Genomic DNA, 19,604 nt, shown 5'->3' on the forward strand with positions numbered 1-19,604 from the left:
CAATCTTTTTATGATTAAAGGGCATGTATAGTGTTTTTTTTTAATAATAGTATGTTTGTTATTGTATTTAAAAAATATTTTTAATTTTTTAAAAAAAAAATTAATTAATTTTTTTATAATTTTATATCGTTGTAATATATTATATTAAAAATAAAATTTAAAAACAAAATTGATATAAGACATGGATAGAAGTATAACTCACCTTAAATCAACCTCGTCATAGTTCTTAGGGATTATCAATTTTATTTTATTTTTCTGAGGTTCACTGCAATAATAATAATAATAAGACAGTGTTGGATTACATTACAATTATTGTTTTATTATTATACAAAACAATAAGAGATGTGAAGAAAATATTTTTCCCTGCATCATTGTTTACACATGAACAAATCATAATTATGAATTGTTATAATGATTTTTTTTTCATTCTTTTTTTCTTTTTTTTTAATTGCATTTTTATAAGCCTGAATCAATGATCAATTAAAGTATATTTATTGATGAATAACAAAATCCAAAGAATAAGACCAAACTAAAAAAGACGGCAAAAAAATATGGTTATTTTAAACTTGAGGTGAAACATTCATTTTGCTCCTTGAATTTTTAAATTATAAACTTTAGATCCCTCAAAATTTATACATTTCAATTTTAATCTCAATTTTCAATTTTTTTTATTTTTTGATTATTAGTTTGAGAGAGGAGAGAGAGAGGTTGAATTTCGATGGTAGAAAAAAAAAATTTGATTGACACCTATTTAAATAAAAAAAATAATTTTGATGTTAATAGATTTCTTTTGAAGATAAGAGTTTATCATAGGTGTTATTTTCCCTTAACCTTGTCCAATATGGTAAATTTGAGCCAAGAAATAATTTTAGTTTCGGGTTTGTTATTGGTTTTTAGGCTATTGTTTTTGTTATTTAAGGTCATGAATATGTTTTTTCTATGATGTGTTTGGTATTTTTGATCAAAATATGGTTGAGAATGAGTTTTTCTTGATCCGAAACATCACAACATCAACTTTCCACCGACCGGAAGTCGTTGGAATCTGGGCAGGACAAGCAACACGTCGCCTTTTTTTTCCAAAAAATCAAGAAGCGAGCGACAAATCATTCGTTTCGTAAAAAAAATTTAAAAATAAAAAGGCTCAAGCACGTGGCCTACTTCAAGCCCATGTGTCTTGTTCTTTTTCTTTTTTTTTTTATTTATTTATTAGTTTTTTTCCAATTGGATTATTCACAATTAGATTTTTATTGATTTTTCTTGTTTATTTTCTTTTCCAACTTCACCATTCCATTACCTTGTTGATTATTGATTGGGTAACACAATTTGTTTTGATTTGATATTTTTATTTATTTATCACGATCTCAAACAAATGCTTTTATATTTGGTTGGTTTTTAATTTCACAAACGTCTATTTTAGATTAAAAAAAATTATATAAAAAAATAATTAAACTCAATTAAGTTTATGATTCATTTTACGAGTTTGAATTTGACTAGTTAACTTCAATTGATTAGAAATCAAATTTTATAATTTATAATTTTTCCCGTATGTATAAATAGTTATTAATTTATTTAATTTGAAAATATGAACAAACTTTTCAATTTGCTATTAAGATTTTTTATATAAAAAAAAACATGTAAAAATTTTGTCCAATTGAGAAAAAAGTCGACCCATGACAAATATCAACATTATCTAAAAATTCCAGGAGTGATTCTTACGTATCTGTAAAGTTACTATAAGAATATTTTTCTGGTGTCAAAAAGTGTTTTAATTAATAATGTTTCACACGTGTAGCATGCATGCCACCACATGTGTGTGGGTTGTGGGAGGATGTTCAGAGGGTCTCATTTGTTGAGAGAGTTGATTTCTATTTTTCTAGCTGAATATCAACAAATATTTAAAAAAAAAAAACTGATTAAATTAAGAAAACAAAATAAAAAAACTGAACTAAAAAAAAGAATTAATTGATTAAAAATCCAAAAAAAATTAATTTATTTTTGTTTTAAAAATTTAAAGCCGATTAGATTTATCAAAACCAAACCGGTTTAACTAGCATTTTAAAAAAACAGGTATAAATACAAAATTTTCTTTTAACCCTGAATAACTAACAGCCCCGTCCCCCTGCTCCCTTTGTCTCTCGTCCGTCTCTCATTGTACTCAAGCTCGTCATCCTCTGTCGTCGTTATCTGTCTCTCTATCCAATCTCGTCTGTCCTGAGAATGTGTAGTTGAATAAGTTATTTAGCGCGAGATTCTTTTATTTAATCTCTTGTTGAAACTTGAAACAAACATGAGCACAAGTTTTACCTCTCCTCACTTATTGTTTAGTCCTTTTCTTTGGATTTACATTCTGATCATGTTTTTGGATAGATGGTTCTTTCTTTCTTTCTTTCTTTCTAATGATTTTTAGTTGCCATTTGAGTTGCATTGAACAGTGATGAAGCCTGTTAGCATGGACATAAACACAATCCAGTAGCTCCCTGTTAATCCTCTCCCATTTGCTAGGTGTTTTCTTGATTTCTTCTTCTCCATTGTTTGGTTGCTTAATTAGGAATGCCTTAAAAAAGAAAGAAAAAATAGAACTTTCTTTTGCCTTTTTTTCCTCGAACAATAAATAGGTTACTAATTATTCTTTTCTTCATGTAATCTTGTGTTTTCTACTCATAGATTTTTGTTGTTTTTCTATGTTGGGATAGGTTTTTTCCGTCATCAACTGTAGCCTTTGGAAAAGGTGCTAAAGTAGAACACAATTGTGTGTTTTGGAGACTGGTTCTGGCAAGACTTTGATTACCACCATACTACTGCGCAGTTATGCCTATCTTCTTCGCAAGCCTTCATGTTGCCAAGCATGACAGATTAAGCTCCTTTCTTTTCTGCATGTGTCTATACTATGCCAAGCATAGAATGTTAAAAAAATGAGCCTTTTCTTTACTTCTCTGGGTATGAACTATTGTTGTAGATTTTTATTGTAAACATGGGTTACTTGAAGAAGCTGATCAGGTGTTTGATAAAATGACTCTTGAGAGATTTAAGTAGAAAAAAGCAATGAAAAAAGCATAGTTAGGCATCGTTAAGCCTAGCCAGCCATCAAAGATCTCCTGCACGTCTGGCTATGCTTTTTCTGAAGGGTGTCTGCTAAAAAAAAAAATCATTCGTATAAAATTTTATATTGATCTAAGTCAAAACAAAATAACTCATCAAACTCATTATTCATGTTTTGACCTCGATTGGATTAATTTAGAACTTTTCATTTTGAAATTTAATTTTTATTCAATTATTCAATAATAAGAACATTAGAATGAGAGATAACGTATAATTTAATTATAGAAGAGAAATGTTTTTATTTGTCAAGATTGTTTTTTCTAACCAATATATATTTTTATAACAAAATGGTATTTTTACCAGCACTAGAGTTTATTAAATAAAAAACAATAGTAATAAGAAACAATATTAGCAAAAACCCCATTGACTGAACAAAAGAGAAAAAAAAACTAATGTTTTTAATAAAAAAATCTAATCTTTGTATTCGTTCATTTCTTTTTTTATTTTAGCATAAAAACATCTTTTTTAAACCACAAGCAAAATATAATTGTGAAAGCAAGTTACAATTAAAAAAATTAAAAAAATATCATTAAAAAATATTTTTTTAATTAATCTTTTTTACACTCCTATAGGAAGACATTTAAGAGCAATAATTTTGAGAGAATTATATTAAAAAATACAGTGAAAAATATATATTTTATTATTATTATCAAATATTAATGAAAAAATTATCTTAAAAGTTATGCAAAAAAATAAAAATATCCTCCATGAGTCGGTAAATTAAAAAAAAAAAGAAACTAACCATCTAAGTGGTGGCCCAGTGGTAAGAGCTTGGGACCAAGAGGTTTGCTCTCTCTGTGGTCTCAGGTTCGAGCCCTGTGGTTGCTCATATGATGGCCACTGGAGGCTTACATGGTCGTTAACTTCAGGGCCCGTGGAATTAGTCGAGGTGCGTGCAAGCTGACCCGGACACCCACGTTAAACTAAAAAAAAAAAACTGTGTGAAACGACAAATACACCTACATCCTATAGTAGTTTCACTATAGCAATTTATTGATGTATAGTGCTATAGTGAAAAAAACTACATCCTATAAATTTTTGCTAATTATTTAGAATGGAAAAATGGGATTGGGTTATATATATATATATATATATATGTATATATATAAGAAAATAAAATGCGAGCTAATAATATTGCATTTAATCATAACAGTCGTGGATGGAAGGACTTGTTCATAATAGAATGACGAGTACAAGGTCTACACTCTACATCACAAAAATTTAATAGACAGGGACGAGTTTGTTTTTAAAAAAAGATTATCATCAAGGCGTGAACCCTTTAAAAATGTGGCTTCTCATTCCTCTCTCTTAATCTGTCCGGAGACGACGACGACAACCAACAAGGGAGAAAGGCATATCGACGATGGGTTCCCAGTCATTGCTTGTGCTGTCAGCACCAACGACGATGATTCCGTCTAAAATTGCAGCATCATCCCTTGCGCCTCCTCGCCCTGGGCCCCTCTGCTTCCCTCGCGCTCTGACCATCACTGATTCTGTGGTTTTCAGAGTCAAGTCCAATTCTGCTCGGAATAAGCTTGCCTCCTCCATACGTTGTGGTATGTGTAACACCCCCCTCGTCTTATTCTCTGTAATTGCTACGATTCTTTTCTTACTGTTATCAAAAGCTGGGTTTCTTTTTATTATTTCGCAAAAAAATCGATCTAGTTGAAATAGCCTTAGTTTCTTTAAGTTACAAAGAAGATGGCTCGCTTCCTCTCTTCTTGCGTGCCACCATCCAAGCCCATGGCCCTCGTTTCAATGGGCAGTCGTGCCGAGCTGTTTTTGGTTAATTAGATACAATTGTTAACTCAATTGATACATTTATGTTATAATGTTGATTAAAATTCAATAAGGAGAAGCTTTTAGGAAAACAATTAATTCACAGTTCTGATAACAGCATTAGTATAATGGGATTTCCTGTTTTTATTTTTATTTTTTAATTTCCCTTTTTCGTTAGTTCTAGCTTTTGTAAGTACGCAAAGAAAAAGAAAGATGCAGTGTTAATATTTGAGGACAAATTTGTGCTTGACAGCATTGACTCCTGCGCTGAAGACTACATTGGATAAAGTTGTTACATCACACAAAGTTGTGCTTTTCATGAAGGGAACCAAGGACTTCCCTCAATGTGGATTTTCACAAACTGTGGTGCAAATATTGAAGTCATTAAATGTACCTTTTGAATCAGTTAACATTCTAGAAAATGAATTGCTACGTCAAGGACTGAAGGATTATTCTAGCTGGCCTACGTTTCCTCAACTCTACATAGACGGAGAATTCTTTGGTGGCTGTGATATCACTGTTGGTAAGTTCAATTTTACTGTGGTTCTTAAGATGGATACCACTTTGAATGTTAATTTGTAAGTCTTATGTTACTGTAGTTTGCTCTCATCATGCATGGACCGCGAAGAAATAGCAAGAGCATGCGCAACACATTTCCACACGTACTTACATGTGTGAATGCATCTGTGTTGGAAAATTCTTTTTTCTTTTCCCTGATTCATTGTAGCTCCTCTGATGCACTGGCATCTTTATTTATGCACAGAATGTGCCATTTCTGCCTAAGTATGGTGTAAGTCATATGCAAGCACTATAATGGATATTATCAGACTTGAGAATCCCGTGTTAAGAAATTCAAACTTTGAGGTTGACCAGAGTGGTAATATGATGACAAGTGGGATATGTTGACATAATGGCATTTTTACATGGCTGAGGTTGGAGCCTTGGTGAGCGTTGTTGACAACCACAACCCACCAATTCAACTCTCTCTAAAATATCCCATTGATTTAGGATTAATTTTAGGATATTGCAAGTTCTGAGTGCTTATCGCACTACCACTTGTGTTTTGAATCCTCTTTCTTTCAACTCTCTCTCTGTTCTTTGCAGGTGCCATATCACTGTTTATTCTTGTATTTTCAAATTTCTACCAACTTCAGTAAAACAATGCAACAGGAAAATGAAAAGTTTATGTTGGCTTGCTACATGCTTTGAACTGGCAGTTTTATTGTCTGTTTTGAAAGATTAACTATCATAGTTCTTTTGTGGCAGAAATGTCATTCATGCTTCTCTTGGTACAACTAGAACAAACTTTTAACCAGGAAATTGGTAAAAAGCAATCATAGAGAGCTTATAATTCTTTTTGAGCACTGGAATTCTTGTCTCTTCATTGGTTTTATGTACCGGATTTGAGAGTGTACACATTCAAAACAGAAATCATGGAGTTGTTGTCCAGACCTAGTATGATGTATCTGAACACATGAACGAAAACAAAAATTATTGCCCTTTGCATGTGCCTCTGGTGCCTTAACCAAGCGCTCAATTGACAAACTGACCTCACACATCATAGAGAAAACCTCTTGGAAGTCAAGCTGATTACAGGAAATTTGTTGTTAACTTTTGTTTATTCTTATCAAGTTTCTGATATGAAAGGCATAGTTTGTCTACTTGATCCAACTAAACGAAATTTCTTTGCATCGGTTATTGTCCATCTTTAACATTTGGGTTGTGTTCATTTTGGAAGTGAATGTGTCAATTTTGCAGAGGCATATAAGAGTGGCGAATTGCAGGAACAAGTGGAAAAGGCAATGTGCTCTTGAAACTCTTCCAGTTGTGGTAGGTTGTTCATGTCCCTGGCACAATTATAGCTCTTAGTTATGATGGAAAAGTTTGTTTGATGGAAACAACCAAATTACTTCCCATGCTTTAAATTAATTTGGGCTATTATGTAACATGATGCATGGGGGAGGTAAGATCATCATTTCCCTTCTATTTTCCATGATATTGCATTTTCATGATGTTCTACCAAATGTATCATACTAGTTCTTATTAATTCTCAAAGCACACGAACGAAGAAAATAATGATCAGTTTGTATTTGAAATTACAATTATGCAGAACATTGGAATTTTGGCAACACGTGGCATTTGGAATCACAGTATCAAATATACCTTTTCCTGTTTTTGCTAAGATCAGGTGGTAAAAAAAGGCGAGGGCTTGCTGGATTGGGTAGAGCTGAGATCCCATTTCAAAATGAAAGGGGGGGGGGGGGGGCGCTTATCCTCAAAACAGCTGTGTTTGAGTTTGTTTTCAAAGTGTATTTTTATTTAAAAATATATTAAAATAATATATTTTTTATTTTTAATATTAATATATTTAGAATTAAAAACAATTGGAAAAATCGTTGAAATTTCGTTGTAAACGCAGCCCTAAATATGGACTTAAGATCAGAGACTTGGTGCACAATCATCCAATTGGTCTCATTTATTTATTTATTTATTATATTAACAAAGCATATCCCTTCAACATCCTGTTACCAGTTTGTCACATAACAGTCCGTATCAGTTAATCAATAAAAATAATAATGAAAAAAGGGCACCCCCAATAAGTTAGATGCTTTATCCATTGTTCTTCCTGTTTTTTACAGTGAAATGCAGCTGCTGCTACTTGCAACTTGAAGCAATGCAGGATGTCAAATCCAACTCTGAAAATGCTGGGTGCTAATGCTGTCTGGAAGAAATGTCTTTCTCTAATTAGATCAGAACTAATGATCGTTATGTATTTTATGCTGTAAGCATAACAGATTAACGTATACAAGATTTGCGTATAGAAGAAACACTTTCTTTGCTTTTGCTTTCTTGAACAATTTTAATTGCTAGAGATCATTTATCACACCTTGTTAGTCATTGAGTTCACGACACAACAGATTAAACTAAGCTACATGCGTGATGGTGCGAAGGTCTGTATTGACTCCTTTAAGGTAGTCCCAGGTGATGAGATCTTCTATCCGCTTCCTGATTGCTTTCATGTCAGGCTAGAATTCAGCTCAACAGCTGAACACTCTCTGAGACTAAAAATTGCTGATAACATGGAGCATTGCTTATAACTATAATACTATCAAAGCTATAATACTTGAGATAGTTTCATACATTCATAACATGATATAAAAATAAATGGAAGACTTATCTAACCTTCTCTGATATAAAAAGACAATTTTCTTTTACGTGATTGATATTCCAGCAAACACTTGTAATGTAAGAGGTTTAAAGTATTGTTCTTTTGGTCTTCAACAATTTTTATGGGATAATTATCATGTGGAAGGAAAAACGAGAAAAAAATCGAATTGGAAGAAGAACCAATTTGTGTTTTCACAAGTTTGGTCTTCAATCCCATAGATTCGAATTACCCTTTCTGCAAATTGAAAGAACCAATTTGTGTTATACCAATCTTTGTCATCTGTGGTAATCACTTATGGTTTGCGAGTTGGAATGATCCTATTGACTGGGGAAATATACTGAAAACAATTTTAGATCATGTAGTTTGAAGATAAATTAAGCTTGTGTATGCAAAAATCCCACTTTTCATTGCTTCTTCCTAGACTTCAATCCGGAATTTGTTGCACAATTATTGTCAAGTTAAATACCCATCAGAATGCATGATCAGGGGGCGAGGAACGCTTACATACGTTCTTCAACAGCTTGGCCATAGGAGCGAACATGCTCTGGCACAGGCTATTGTTTCTAAACTATTATGGAAGGCCTTCGCATTCTATAGCGAGGAAGGTACTTGTAAAATTTCCCCTCTCTGTAAAAATATACCAGAGAAAAGGGATTGCAAATCCAGGCAGGAAGGTGGCTGTAATATTTTACCTTTTTTAAAAAAAATATCCTTGAAGAAAAGGGCTTGTGAATTCAGGTCAGGTTATACCCTTTCAGATTTACAGTGATTGGTGGATCATGCTTTTGATAGGATAATATTTGAGGATATGAATGGTTTTGCATTAGGTACTGCGATGCGTCACAGAATTATTTTATTGGTTTATTCTTTGGCCTTGAATTATATTTTCTATGACGATGGCAACAGCGATAACTGTTGCAGAAAACGAGATAAATACTTTAATTTTATTTTCAGCTCTACTGTCACAGAAAACGAGATAAAGAACAAGAATTTTTTGTGGATGTGAAATTTAGAAATTCTTCCCATCTCGGCTTTCATCATTTACATCAACTTTGTACGCTCTTAGGGTTAGCCTATCAGGGCTTGATTATCTGTAGAATTTTTTATTTCCCCTGTAGTTTTCAGGTTCTTATCTGTGTATTTGTTTATTCTTCCTAACACCAGCGCTTTCAAGCTTCTTTTGCAACTACTCTCAAGGCCTACATGACAGCTCTAAAGAAGATGGAGAGGAAGGACAGGGAAAAGGCAGCAGAGGGTGATAAGAAGGAAGGGGGTTTCAAGAAGTCCAAGAAGGCTTCTTTTCCCATGATTTCCTGCAACTACACCTTCCATACCATTAACTACTCTTCAACACAGAGATGCTTGGATTTATTTCTGAAAATACAGGAATATCATCTTGTTGGTTCCCAAAACACATACATCCAACATAAACTATAAATTTAATTTTTTTTTTTTAGAAGTTCCAAGAATTATCTTAGACATATTTAAAATTGTTTAAAATTTATACGAAGATTACCCGGAGATCAAATGTTATCTTTGAATATTTTCTTCAAAGCTTGTTATCACAAATCACAAACCATTTAAGTGTCCGATCTCTAATGATAATCTACACAAACTACTAATGAAAAATCTCTTAAACATTTTTAAGAATGAGAAATTTCTAATGGTAATTTATACGAACCACAATTATAGTTTATAATTTTCTATGCAGAATATTTTTTTTCTAAGAATTTTATCTTCTCTAGATTCATTAATAAAATATTTATTAAATATTAAAAATAATTAAATCTTTATTAATAAGTTAAATATATCTATATAAACAAAGCTAATGTCACAGACTCACAACCAACTGATTGGTCTCTGGAGAAATTATAGACAATTGAATGCAGATTTTTTGAACGCTATTTTCTATACTCCATTTCACTCCATTCATTATTTCTGATTGATGTAGATATTGAATATTTGCAATTTCTTGTATTTGTGCTCAAAATATGCTGATGTCTTTTTAAGCTGTTTTAACGCACACCTGAGATTATTCAAGGCTGATGTGGGATGGATAAAAAATCGGAAAATCTGACATTATGACCTATACAACCAAAAATAATTTACCTCTTCTGTTAGTAATTTACATTCAGTAAAGACATGAGACGCGAAGGGACCAAGGAATCTACTACCATCATGATCTTTCAGCTGTCGCAATGTGTCCCATATTTTTTGCAAGATTATCTATGTAGTTCGTATTCCACCAAGATCTCTCGTGACTGTCCGGCTTGGTATTGCTTCTTATGTCATCTGTAATCCTTCTTTCTGTTCGACCTTCAGATTCTTGTCCATCATGCGGACCGGGGGCCTCAGTCAGGAAGTGTTGCCAGAAAAGATCATTTGCTCCATTCACCACAGTAGGACTTTTCATCTCTAATGCTGGTGCTTTTATGACTTCAGATGCTGGAGCTCTAGAATGCTTGCAATTTGCCTGTAACTGTGAAGATTCAGGCATCGTATCATCACCGAGATAACTTGGAGTTGTTTGTCTGACAACATTATTGATACATCTAGCCAGCTCAGGTGATGAACGAATATCCCTCGAATGTGGTGAAGATGGAAATGATCTTGGAGACCAAGGCTCGCCATCTGCAGAGGATGAACTTAATTCTCTAACAATGACCATTGAAGGTTGTGATCTGACACCAACATGGCACACTTCTTCACTAAAACTTTCACCAACAGCATAGAGAAAATCTTCCAAGAATTTTAATGATGAATCCAACTTCTCAACCGACTCCGGATGCAGCATTGGAGCAGGCAATCCATCCAGGTTTGCAATTGGAGAACACAAATTCTCATTCTCCTCTTTGTAATCGCCCTGGAAGTAATCAAGTTTCAGTAGCTTTCTCTTTTTGTTATGATATTCAGACTGCTGCATGAGAAGAGAGGCAAACTCTGGTTTTCGCATTAGCTGACCCAGGAAGGACATCAACTGCTTCTGTCTGCATTCCATACTCTGTAAGCGCTCACCCAGTGAGACGATTTGAAATTCAAATCCCTGCTTCTCTGCCTCGTTTCTCTGTAGCTCCAACTCAAGTTCGTTCTTATCATGTTTCAGTCGGTTAATTTCCTTCTCATATTCCTGTTTTTCTGTTTCAGCAAGCGGAGAGATAATCCCATGATTCTGCATGGAATGGCTATGAACTGGCTTCCGCCGGTGAATATTCTTTAGAATATGTCTCTGCCCTCTTATAAATTCTTCGTTACCAAACTCCCACTGATCAGGATCAATCTTCCTAAATCCCTGAAACCACAGATTGCAAGCTTGAGTTTAGTAACGAAAAGAATTCACCAGAAAAATGTAAAAATGTTCAAATTGCAGAGCGAATGGATACCCATACTCGATTAAGCACAGAATGGTGTGCTAGCATGACTAATTCAAATCAGGCACAATAACTAGAAGGAAAGGAGAAATTAAATGACAAAGAAACCATGTCTCAAAGACTCACTCCAAAGTTATTTTCGTGCACTCCTGAGTTTGTGTCAAGGCTACTTCTGATTTGAAGTGTAAATTAAACCACCGCATACTCACAAATTATTCTATAGCAGAAATGGATATATGAATAAACATGATTTAGATTTATAAAATCCTGAAGATGTCAACAAGTGTTGATGGGAACGAACAAGAATCATTATAACTAAAGAAGTACCATTCAGCTTGCACACAGACACAAGAGAAGGGAGAAAAGGGCAACAACAAAAAAAAGTTTTTCCAGATTAAGGATTATTATTGATTAGCATAGATATAACAAAATTCCAAAATCCATGAAAAGAAGAAGACAAAACAACTCTAGAGACATTAAATTGTGTACTAATAAGATAAAATCATGTCCAAAGTGAAGAAATTAACAATAGACTAATCAACTTACATAAGTATTAAGCTGCCTGACAAAACTGGAGAAGTTATTGTGCTTGAAGTACTTGGGAAGCAAATCCTGAGCAAATTCAGGTGGATTCCACACCACAAAACTGCAACCACTGTGGCTCCATGACACCACCGAGTTAGTCAAGGGATCATCCACCATGTCATATGTTTTGGTTAGAAAAGGCGGTGGTGCATTTGAACTGTTACTCTGTGAACCATCCATAACTATTTTCTTCTTATTCTATTCACTTATCCCCAAAATTCAATCAATAAAAACCATCTAGAAATCCCAAATAAGACACAAGATCGACAAGCAAGTTCTACAGGAACTTGACATCCATATGCTGCCGCCCAAGAAGATCTGACAAATTTAGACAAAGAGAGAAGAAACCCACAACAGATTATGAAATCTGGAGATCGATATTGCAGGGCTCAAGAATTTGAGTTGTGATATTGAAAACTAGCAAGGAATGGCCGATGAGAATATGAGCTGTTTTTTGTGGCAACCAATGAAATTGCGGAACTTGGAGACTAAGCAAGAGAAGAGAAAAAGAAGCAGCAGCAAGTTTTGACCTTTCTAACACCAAATGCCCTCAAAGTTCAAACTTAAGGCAAAAAGAAAAAGAAAGAAGCAAGTTTTTTGCACACGGGAAGAAGCTGCCAGACGCTTCTTGCCAATATCAAGAAAACCCAGAATTAATTTACGGTATGTATTCTCCTCCTGGTTTTTCAAGTATATTTTGCCTGCCCATTTCTTGTATATATACACACACACAACAACTACATATTTTGTGCTGCCATCTCACCCCATGGAACCAAGAAGAAAATCTTGTCCATAAAGAAAGAGAGAAGTGAGCTTTGACTGCCGCCATCTACTTTTTCTTCAACTTTGAAAGTTTCAACAAGCAGGAGGCAGGACCAGTCAAATTATCTTTCTTTTCTCTCGTTAATAATGCATTTTCTATGGGACAAGTCAACATGTCCAAAGCTAATCCACCGTGATTCTCTTATTTATTTTCCTTTCAAAGACTTCCACAAACTCCTCATGGTTCTCCACCGCATACGACCCCTGCTTCCATCTTTTGGGCTTGTTTGTTAAGACTTTTCGTTGATTCTTCTTCTTTGAATTTGCCTTAAATTGTTTTCTTTCGTGAATAAGTGATACGTCAGCTAAGATTTGTCAAAAAACTATAAATCTATGCTATTTTAATAAGATTCTAGTCTATCTCTAGAGTTTGTTCTAATGGTTAAAAAAAATTATTCTATTTTTTTAATTCAAATTAAATCACAAAAATATTTTTATTTAAAATTAAAAATGTTTTTTTTATCTCTCTTCTATTGTGTATTTTTTTCTATTATCTTGTTTGTTTTTTTGAGGCACACAAACGTTGTTTCTAAAAAAAAATAGGATTTTTTAATTTAAAACTAAAATTTTAATATTTTTAAATTATTTTGATATGTTAATATTAAAAATATATTATTTTAATATATTTATATAAAAAACAACTAACACCGCACAATATTGAAGCACCGGAGCACTTCAAGATTTTTGGATGAGTGCTTCGTGTACCAAAAGTCAAATTAAGTTTCAAAAGAAACAAAAATCAACTTAATCAATTCAAATTGAATAGAAAAATCGCTTAAAGAAACAGATATTTCTTCTCTGCTGTGACTCTTTCCGTCACTCTCTCTCTGGACAAGATGAATCTCCATCACAAATGGTCATCCCTGAGAGATCTTCGAGACGATCATCACTAGAACACGACCAATGAGAGTTCGCCACATGTACACTTAACGAATGGATGTAAGGTACCAATACAAGCTGACCTGAAGTACAGGGGCTGGATTGAGAAATTTCTTTGATGAGGGACTGCTTTGACAAGTATCTGTAATTTCTAGATCCCCAACTATGACTGGCCTCGAGGAGAACCAGATGGATATTTAATGGCCACTTAAACCCCTGTGGCAAACAGATATTGAAGATATCTTGTTCCCGCTATATAATCCTCCAAGAGAAATGAAAAAATCTACGCTCCTATACCAGAATTCACAGACTGTATCTTCTAAACAAGATATTGAGAAATGGATAGCGAGGCAGTGAGACGGAGAATGAACATGATTGTTGCCCATTTTGCACCCACCATTTCCGATGATATATCCTCCCCTGCTCACCTCCTCCCTTTGGTGATTAATTTAAGCAAACAGCTTTCTGAAGCATTTGTATTTTACTATACTGATTACTAGTATGATTCATTCTGTCTTTGTTTTCTTGTCTGATCAGAACTGCAGTGGCAGTTTGAATTCTGTCATCCGAAGGTGCGATAATAGAATGTATTTTGCACGTCAGGGGTCAGCTTCTCAAGCTTGCTTCATGAGAATTCAACAGGTGATAGTTTAATCTAATCTATTTTTTTATGTTTCTTTTCTCTGTTTAATGATGAGCTGATTTTTCCCAATAAGCTGTTGCTCAAATTGCTGATTTTCTGCAGCTAGCAGGGTAGCTCACTTGTGTTTCTAAAATCTAACTGTGCATGCCAGCAGGGTAGCTCCGAAAAGGGTCTCCAATCCTCTGCTTCTTCTGAAACAGAATGGTCTTGTAATGCTGAACTTATAAAAGATGAAGCACCATTGTTTTCCAGACCTACCAAGATGAAGCCGAACTTGCCAAACGTTGAACCAACCCTAACTCCTGCTAAATATTGCCAATCAACCATGTCTGCCCTTCCCAAGTTTGCCAGGCCAAATAGACGCACAATAAACAGGAACGGGCAGCTTCAGTTTGAGAAGAAAATATATTCTTCTGAATCTAATGGTCAGTAGTTCCATTTCAAGCATCCATATCACAACTACACTATATATTCTTCGGAATCTTGATGTTAAATATTATCTTGTAGCATGGATTCTCATTACACACACACACACACACATGTCCTGCAGGAATTGAGAGGTCACCAAAGATGGATGTTGTAGAATCTGGAGTTAATTATGTCTTGAAATTAGAGATTCCAGGTGTTAACGTCAGTGACATTAGAGTGGAGATTCATGGCCAAAAGTAAGTGATGGGATTTGCTTCGCATTCCTAAATCTCATCTCATCCTGCTTTAGTCACTAAATTCCCTCGCAGGGCAATCAGTTGTTAAATTGGTATCCACCATTTGACCTGGTAAGATTTTCTGGTATTTTTTCTCTTGCAGCTTGAAAGTATCGGGCAAAGGCTCTACTCAGTGCTGTAAAATGGCATCTGGGGGTTGCTCAAGTGACTCCATCTTAAGATATCACAAGAGGGAGATTGTAGAAGGGCCATACGAGATTGTGTGGCAACTTCCCCTCGATGGGAACAAGGACTCTGTCTCAGCTGAGTTTCTGTAAGTTATGGCTTAACTTGTTTCATTGCATGATTAATGAGAGCGTACACATTCATTTGTTCTGGTAGTGTTTCTCTATGAATCTGTTGGTAGCAATTGCTTATTTCTCAGAATACAATCTTGGCATCTGTTCGTTTTTCAAGCTGATGAAAAAGTAGAGTTCAATCCTCGTAGGAGAAGAAAGGATTTGAAACTTGTAAATCTAGAATTTAAGGTGCATTTTAATGTCTTATCATGCATGAATTAATTTGTATAATACTGACTTGAATGTGTTTTCATGGCGCAGTAACGGATTATTGCAAGTAACTGTTCCAAAAATGTGAGAATCAGCTGGGGAATTCATGAGCAAGAAGCACATTGCAATGTACCCTATCAAAGTATAATTAAATTGGTTATATATTTACAATAAGCTTATAAAAAAACATTTAATTACGATAAATTAATAATTATTAATACTGTGATTGACTCGTATATATTTTATATTTCTAGAAATTCTGAGTATTTCATGCCGCAAATTTTACAGAATGTTCTACTCTTGCATACGTTATTATTATTAGACTTGGCTCAAGATATGACCCTTCCAAGGCTGGGATTTCTAGTTGGCTAGCTAGATAAATCTCAAAACAACGTTTTCTTCTAGATATTATTTTAGAGAGAGAAAAAAATTAATATTGTTTTGAATAAAGATTTTTTTAAATTTAAATATTAATTCTTTTTAAAAAATACATGGAATTGACCTCGTCAAATCTTCTTTATATTTGTTAAAGAATCATCTCAACCCAATAGCTTAAACTGTTAGGTGATGTCCAAAGATATGATTTATATTATTCTCTAACACACCCCTTCAAGTGAAAGCCCTTTGGGCTTGAAACTTGCACAGGCCCACATTACCTTGTGCTTGATTTTTATCAAATAATGGGGATGGTGAGATTCGAACTCGTGACTGCTTGGTCATCAAGGCTCTGATACTATGTCAAAAAACCATTTCAACCCAATAGCTATTTAATCAATCAGTTACTAGTTCAATCTATATATATTATGCAATATTTAGATAGTGTTTGACGTTGTAGGAATAATCGTTTTTTAAAATGATTTTTACTTGAAAATATATTAAAATAATATTTTTTTATTATTTTTTAAATTTTATTTTTGAAACATCAAAATAATTCAAAAATACTAATTTTTTTTAATTTAAAACAAAAACACAATTACAGAAATACGGTGGCTTGCATGTAGCTTTTCTAGAAACAGTCACAGAATTTTCCGGGCGACATTTTCCCAAAACAGTTGAAGGGCTTCACCGGCATTCACCCATGTACTTTCTAAATTGTTTTGATCGAGTCCATGCAATGCTTATAATGCAGTACTTCCATCCATGCTAGTTAACCGTTTGATTTTTGAAAAAAATAAAAAAATTATTGATAAAAGAAAAGAAAAGAAAAAGCAAAACTAATTAGATTATATTAGATATGATGATGACCGTCGATCCAATCATGCAAATTAAAAATGGTTGCTTTGATTTCTTTTCAAAGGTAGGGCATAGAAGGAGCCCGGTGATCATGCATTTAGCTGTTTTGTTTGACTTTAGACGTTTTAGAATTCTTTGTCATATGTATAAATTGAAACTCAAAGAATAATATATTATGTTTTTTACAGATTGTATGGAATCATTTTTTTTTCTTCTTTTTTTATTTTAAAAAAAAAAGATAAGACGTTGACACTTAATTGATATTTAGAGTCAAATTTGACACGTCATGGATTACATTAGGACTACATTGGCTGCTCACGTGCTATATCACGAGAATGATAAATTTCCCCAAACACAAAAAGAAATATTTATATAATGATAATGTTTTTAAAGAAGTAAGATAAATTCAAGACTTAGATTGTTGATGTGATTGAGTTTAATAAATTAGATTAATTTAATACTATTATTAAACAAAGGCAACAATAGTAAATAAACCAAACTAAAATAAAAAAAACTAATAATAATTAAATTAAAAAATAAATGTGTATCAATATTATGAAAAAATATCCTTCCAATATTCTTCAAAGTCTTCATAATCTTATTTGATAATAAAATAAAAATTAAATTAGAACGTGATAACCCGTATAAAACAAATTGAAAAGAAATTTCAGGACTTGATCGTAAGACTAGGATAAACTCGTAGAAAGAAAATTGAAAAAACTACGAAGCTCAATTCTTAAACAATCTAATGTTGAATGACGAAACTAAAAAAAAAAGCAATGAAAAAAAAAAACCGAGTCAACCTAGGTTAACCTGTCAAACCCTTAACCAGTGACATGAGATTAAGATAACCCGATAGAAAAAAATTTGAAAAAAATCATGAAGGTCAATCATCAACCAAACTAATATTAAAGGATGAAATTGAATAAGAAATCAATTTAAAAAAAGAATCTAAAAGGAATCAAAGTCAACTTGGGTTAATCTTCAAAACCCACGACTCGGGTCATGAGGCCGAAACTAACCCCATAGAAAGAAAATTGAAATTCCCAATCACGTAGCTAAATTCTCAATCAACTAAATACTAAATGATAAAATTGAAAAAAAAAATCAATCAAAAAATCATCTAAAACAAAAGAAATAGCAATTATAAAAATGAGGACCAAATTTGATATAAAAATAAAATGAAGTCAAATGTTGAGGGATAAAATTGAAAAATAATCAATTAAAAAAAGAATTAAAAAAAAGTAGCAACCAAAAGAATAAGAACCAAATTTGATATAAAAATTAAATGAAACCAAATATTGAGGGAAGAAATTTTAAAAAAAATCAATTCAAAATAAATTCAAAATAAAACAAATAGTAATAAAAAGAACGAGAACCAAATTTGATACAATAAATAAAATGACAAGACATCTTTAATTTTTGCATGCCAACATGAATCATGATAAGAGGAGAGAAAAAAAAGAGAGGAGAAGGAAAAAAGGTCATCAGAGCCTCATCATTGCGCCTTCGCCTCGAACCACCTGAAAGAGCATGACATATCGCTTCTAACACCATCATGAAAGTTGATGTTTGGCCACTAGGAAAAGTCATATATGTCGCTAGAATGCGACGAGCTTCCCCCACTTGTTGTAGGGTGTTTTACCTTGCCCCTTTATACAGTCCTTATATTTGTTTTAGTTTCGATTTTGATCACTTAAAACTTAATTATTCTAAATCATCCGGATTTTATTTTATTTTGCAAAACTAAGTATCAGCCGAGCACTAGAAATTTCCCTCGATATTGCAAGATTCTTGTATCAAGGCAACCAAAAACAAATTTCAAAGTCAAATACCAAATAAAGGCAATGTGAAGGGATCAAATTTGAAAAAAATAATTGAGGGGTTAAAATTAAAAAGGGACATGAACTTCTCTCTGATTGTGCAAATCAGTCCTTGATGTTGGCAAAAAAAGAAGGAATTGAGCATTTCTTTAAACTTCAAATTCAGTTCTCAAAGCTCTAATTATTTCAAGTTAATGAAATTGAATTTTGTTTCACCAAACCGAGAATTAACTAAGCAATGGAACATTTCCTCGACACCTCGAGATCACCATAACATGCATGAAAAATAAATCACCAAGACCAATCACAAATTAAAACAATTTTAAAGGACTAAAAAAAAAGCAATTGAGGGACCAAAGAGTAAAAAATCACAACGACCAAAAGAAAAGAAAACATTGTTTGAATAAACAATGCTTCCCCTCACAGTCGATACTAAAAGATTGAGAAGGCTTAGTTTTTTTTTTATAATAATTGGGTGAGTTAAATTGAAGAGATCTATGAGTTAGACTGAGACAAGGCTCAAGGCATAGTAAAGCTAAAAAATTAGCGAAATAACATCGTTTCAAAAAAATTTAACGAAATAACACATTTTCACTTTGTCGTGCTTCAGAAGCGCGACAAGGTGAAAGTCCAATCATCTGGCTCAACCAGTCTGCTCACCAATTGGCCGGCTCAACAATATTCACACAATAGTTGTCCTATGTTTTTTAATGTCAATGATGTAGTCAAGTTTGTGATAACAAGTGATTCTGAGTAGTCAAATGTGGTTCTGCCATAACTAAATGAGGATCTGCCCCAAACAGATTACGTGAATAACCTAGCAGATGTATTTATGGACTAGTGAAACAGGTCTAGGCCCAAGAAGAGGTCTGGTCGTGCTAGACTAGAATAACTGATCAAAAGGGTCATCACTTTTGATCCAACCATTGGATAGCTCTTAAATTTTTACAGGAGTTTTCAGATGTTGTTTTCCCTATATTAGCTATTGTGT

The 19,604-nt window shown here is 33.2% G+C and overlaps 3 protein-coding genes and 1 long non-coding RNA gene across 10 annotated transcripts; 3 read left to right on the forward strand and 1 right to left on the reverse strand.

Moving 5' to 3' along the window:
* The first annotated feature begins 2,109 nt into the window (after positions 1-2,109).
* LOC112323980 (uncharacterized) lies at positions 2,110-3,089 on the forward strand. The gene is made up of 2 exons (XR_002977492.2): positions 2,110-2,502; positions 2,694-3,089. It is a non-coding gene; the product is annotated as an uncharacterized LOC112323980 (long non-coding RNA).
* Positions 3,090-4,368: 1,279 nt separating this feature from the next.
* LOC7458002 (uncharacterized) lies at positions 4,369-7,762 on the forward strand. Of its 3 annotated transcripts, none has more exons than XM_024584418.2 (4): positions 4,370-4,655; positions 5,132-5,401; positions 6,637-6,708; positions 6,989-7,124. In XM_024584418.2, exons 1-3 carry the CDS (start codon positions 4,463-4,465, stop codon positions 6,690-6,692), a joined length of 519 nt encoding a protein of 172 aa, XP_024440186.1. In that variant the 5' UTR covers positions 4,370-4,462; the 3' UTR covers positions 6,693-6,708; positions 6,989-7,124. The 3 variants fall into 3 exon arrangements, with proteins under 3 accessions (XP_052303222.1, XP_024440186.1, XP_002320404.2); XM_002320368.4 differs by lacking the exon at positions 6,989-7,124 and adding an exon at positions 7,518-7,762 and having other exon boundaries at positions 4,371-4,655; XM_052447262.1 differs by lacking the exon at positions 6,989-7,124 and having other exon boundaries at positions 4,369-4,655; positions 6,637-6,980.
* Positions 7,763-10,079: 2,317 nt separating this feature from the next.
* Positions 10,080-12,851, reverse strand: LOC7466291 (heat stress transcription factor A-4b). Of its 2 annotated transcripts, XM_024585694.2 has the most exons (3): positions 11,962-12,110; positions 11,434-11,632; positions 10,080-11,336 (listed from the first exon to the last, which is right to left on the reverse strand). In XM_024585694.2, the coding sequence occupies exons 2-3, from the start codon at positions 11,461-11,463 to the stop codon at positions 10,224-10,226; spliced, it is 1,143 nt and encodes a 380-aa protein (XP_024441462.1). In that variant the 5' UTR covers positions 11,464-11,632; positions 11,962-12,110; the 3' UTR covers positions 10,080-10,223. The 2 variants fall into 2 exon arrangements, with proteins under 2 accessions (XP_024441462.1, XP_002321069.1); XM_002321033.4 differs by lacking the exon at positions 11,434-11,632 and having other exon boundaries at positions 11,962-12,851.
* Positions 12,852-13,836: 985 nt separating this feature from the next.
* LOC7458003 (uncharacterized) lies at positions 13,837-15,823 on the forward strand. 4 transcript variants are annotated; one of them, XM_024584835.2, is made up of 6 exons: positions 13,837-14,141; positions 14,239-14,343; positions 14,451-14,769; positions 14,895-15,009; positions 15,152-15,322; positions 15,609-15,823. In XM_024584835.2, the coding sequence occupies exons 1-6, from the start codon at positions 14,040-14,042 to the stop codon at positions 15,643-15,645; spliced, it is 849 nt and encodes a 282-aa protein (XP_024440603.2). In that variant the 5' UTR covers positions 13,837-14,039; the 3' UTR covers positions 15,646-15,823. The 4 variants fall into 4 exon arrangements, with proteins under 4 accessions (XP_024440603.2, XP_024440604.2, XP_002320406.4 ...); XM_024584836.2 differs by having other exon boundaries at positions 13,838-14,141; positions 14,454-14,769; XM_002320370.4 differs by having other exon boundaries at positions 13,856-14,141; positions 14,499-14,769.
* The last annotated feature ends 3,781 nt before the right edge of the window (positions 15,824-19,604 follow it).

This window comes from Populus trichocarpa, chromosome 14 (genome assembly GCF_000002775.5).
Source record: "Populus trichocarpa isolate Nisqually-1 chromosome 14, P.trichocarpa_v4.1, whole genome shotgun sequence".
NCBI lineage: Eukaryota > Viridiplantae > Streptophyta > Magnoliopsida > Malpighiales > Salicaceae > Populus > Populus trichocarpa.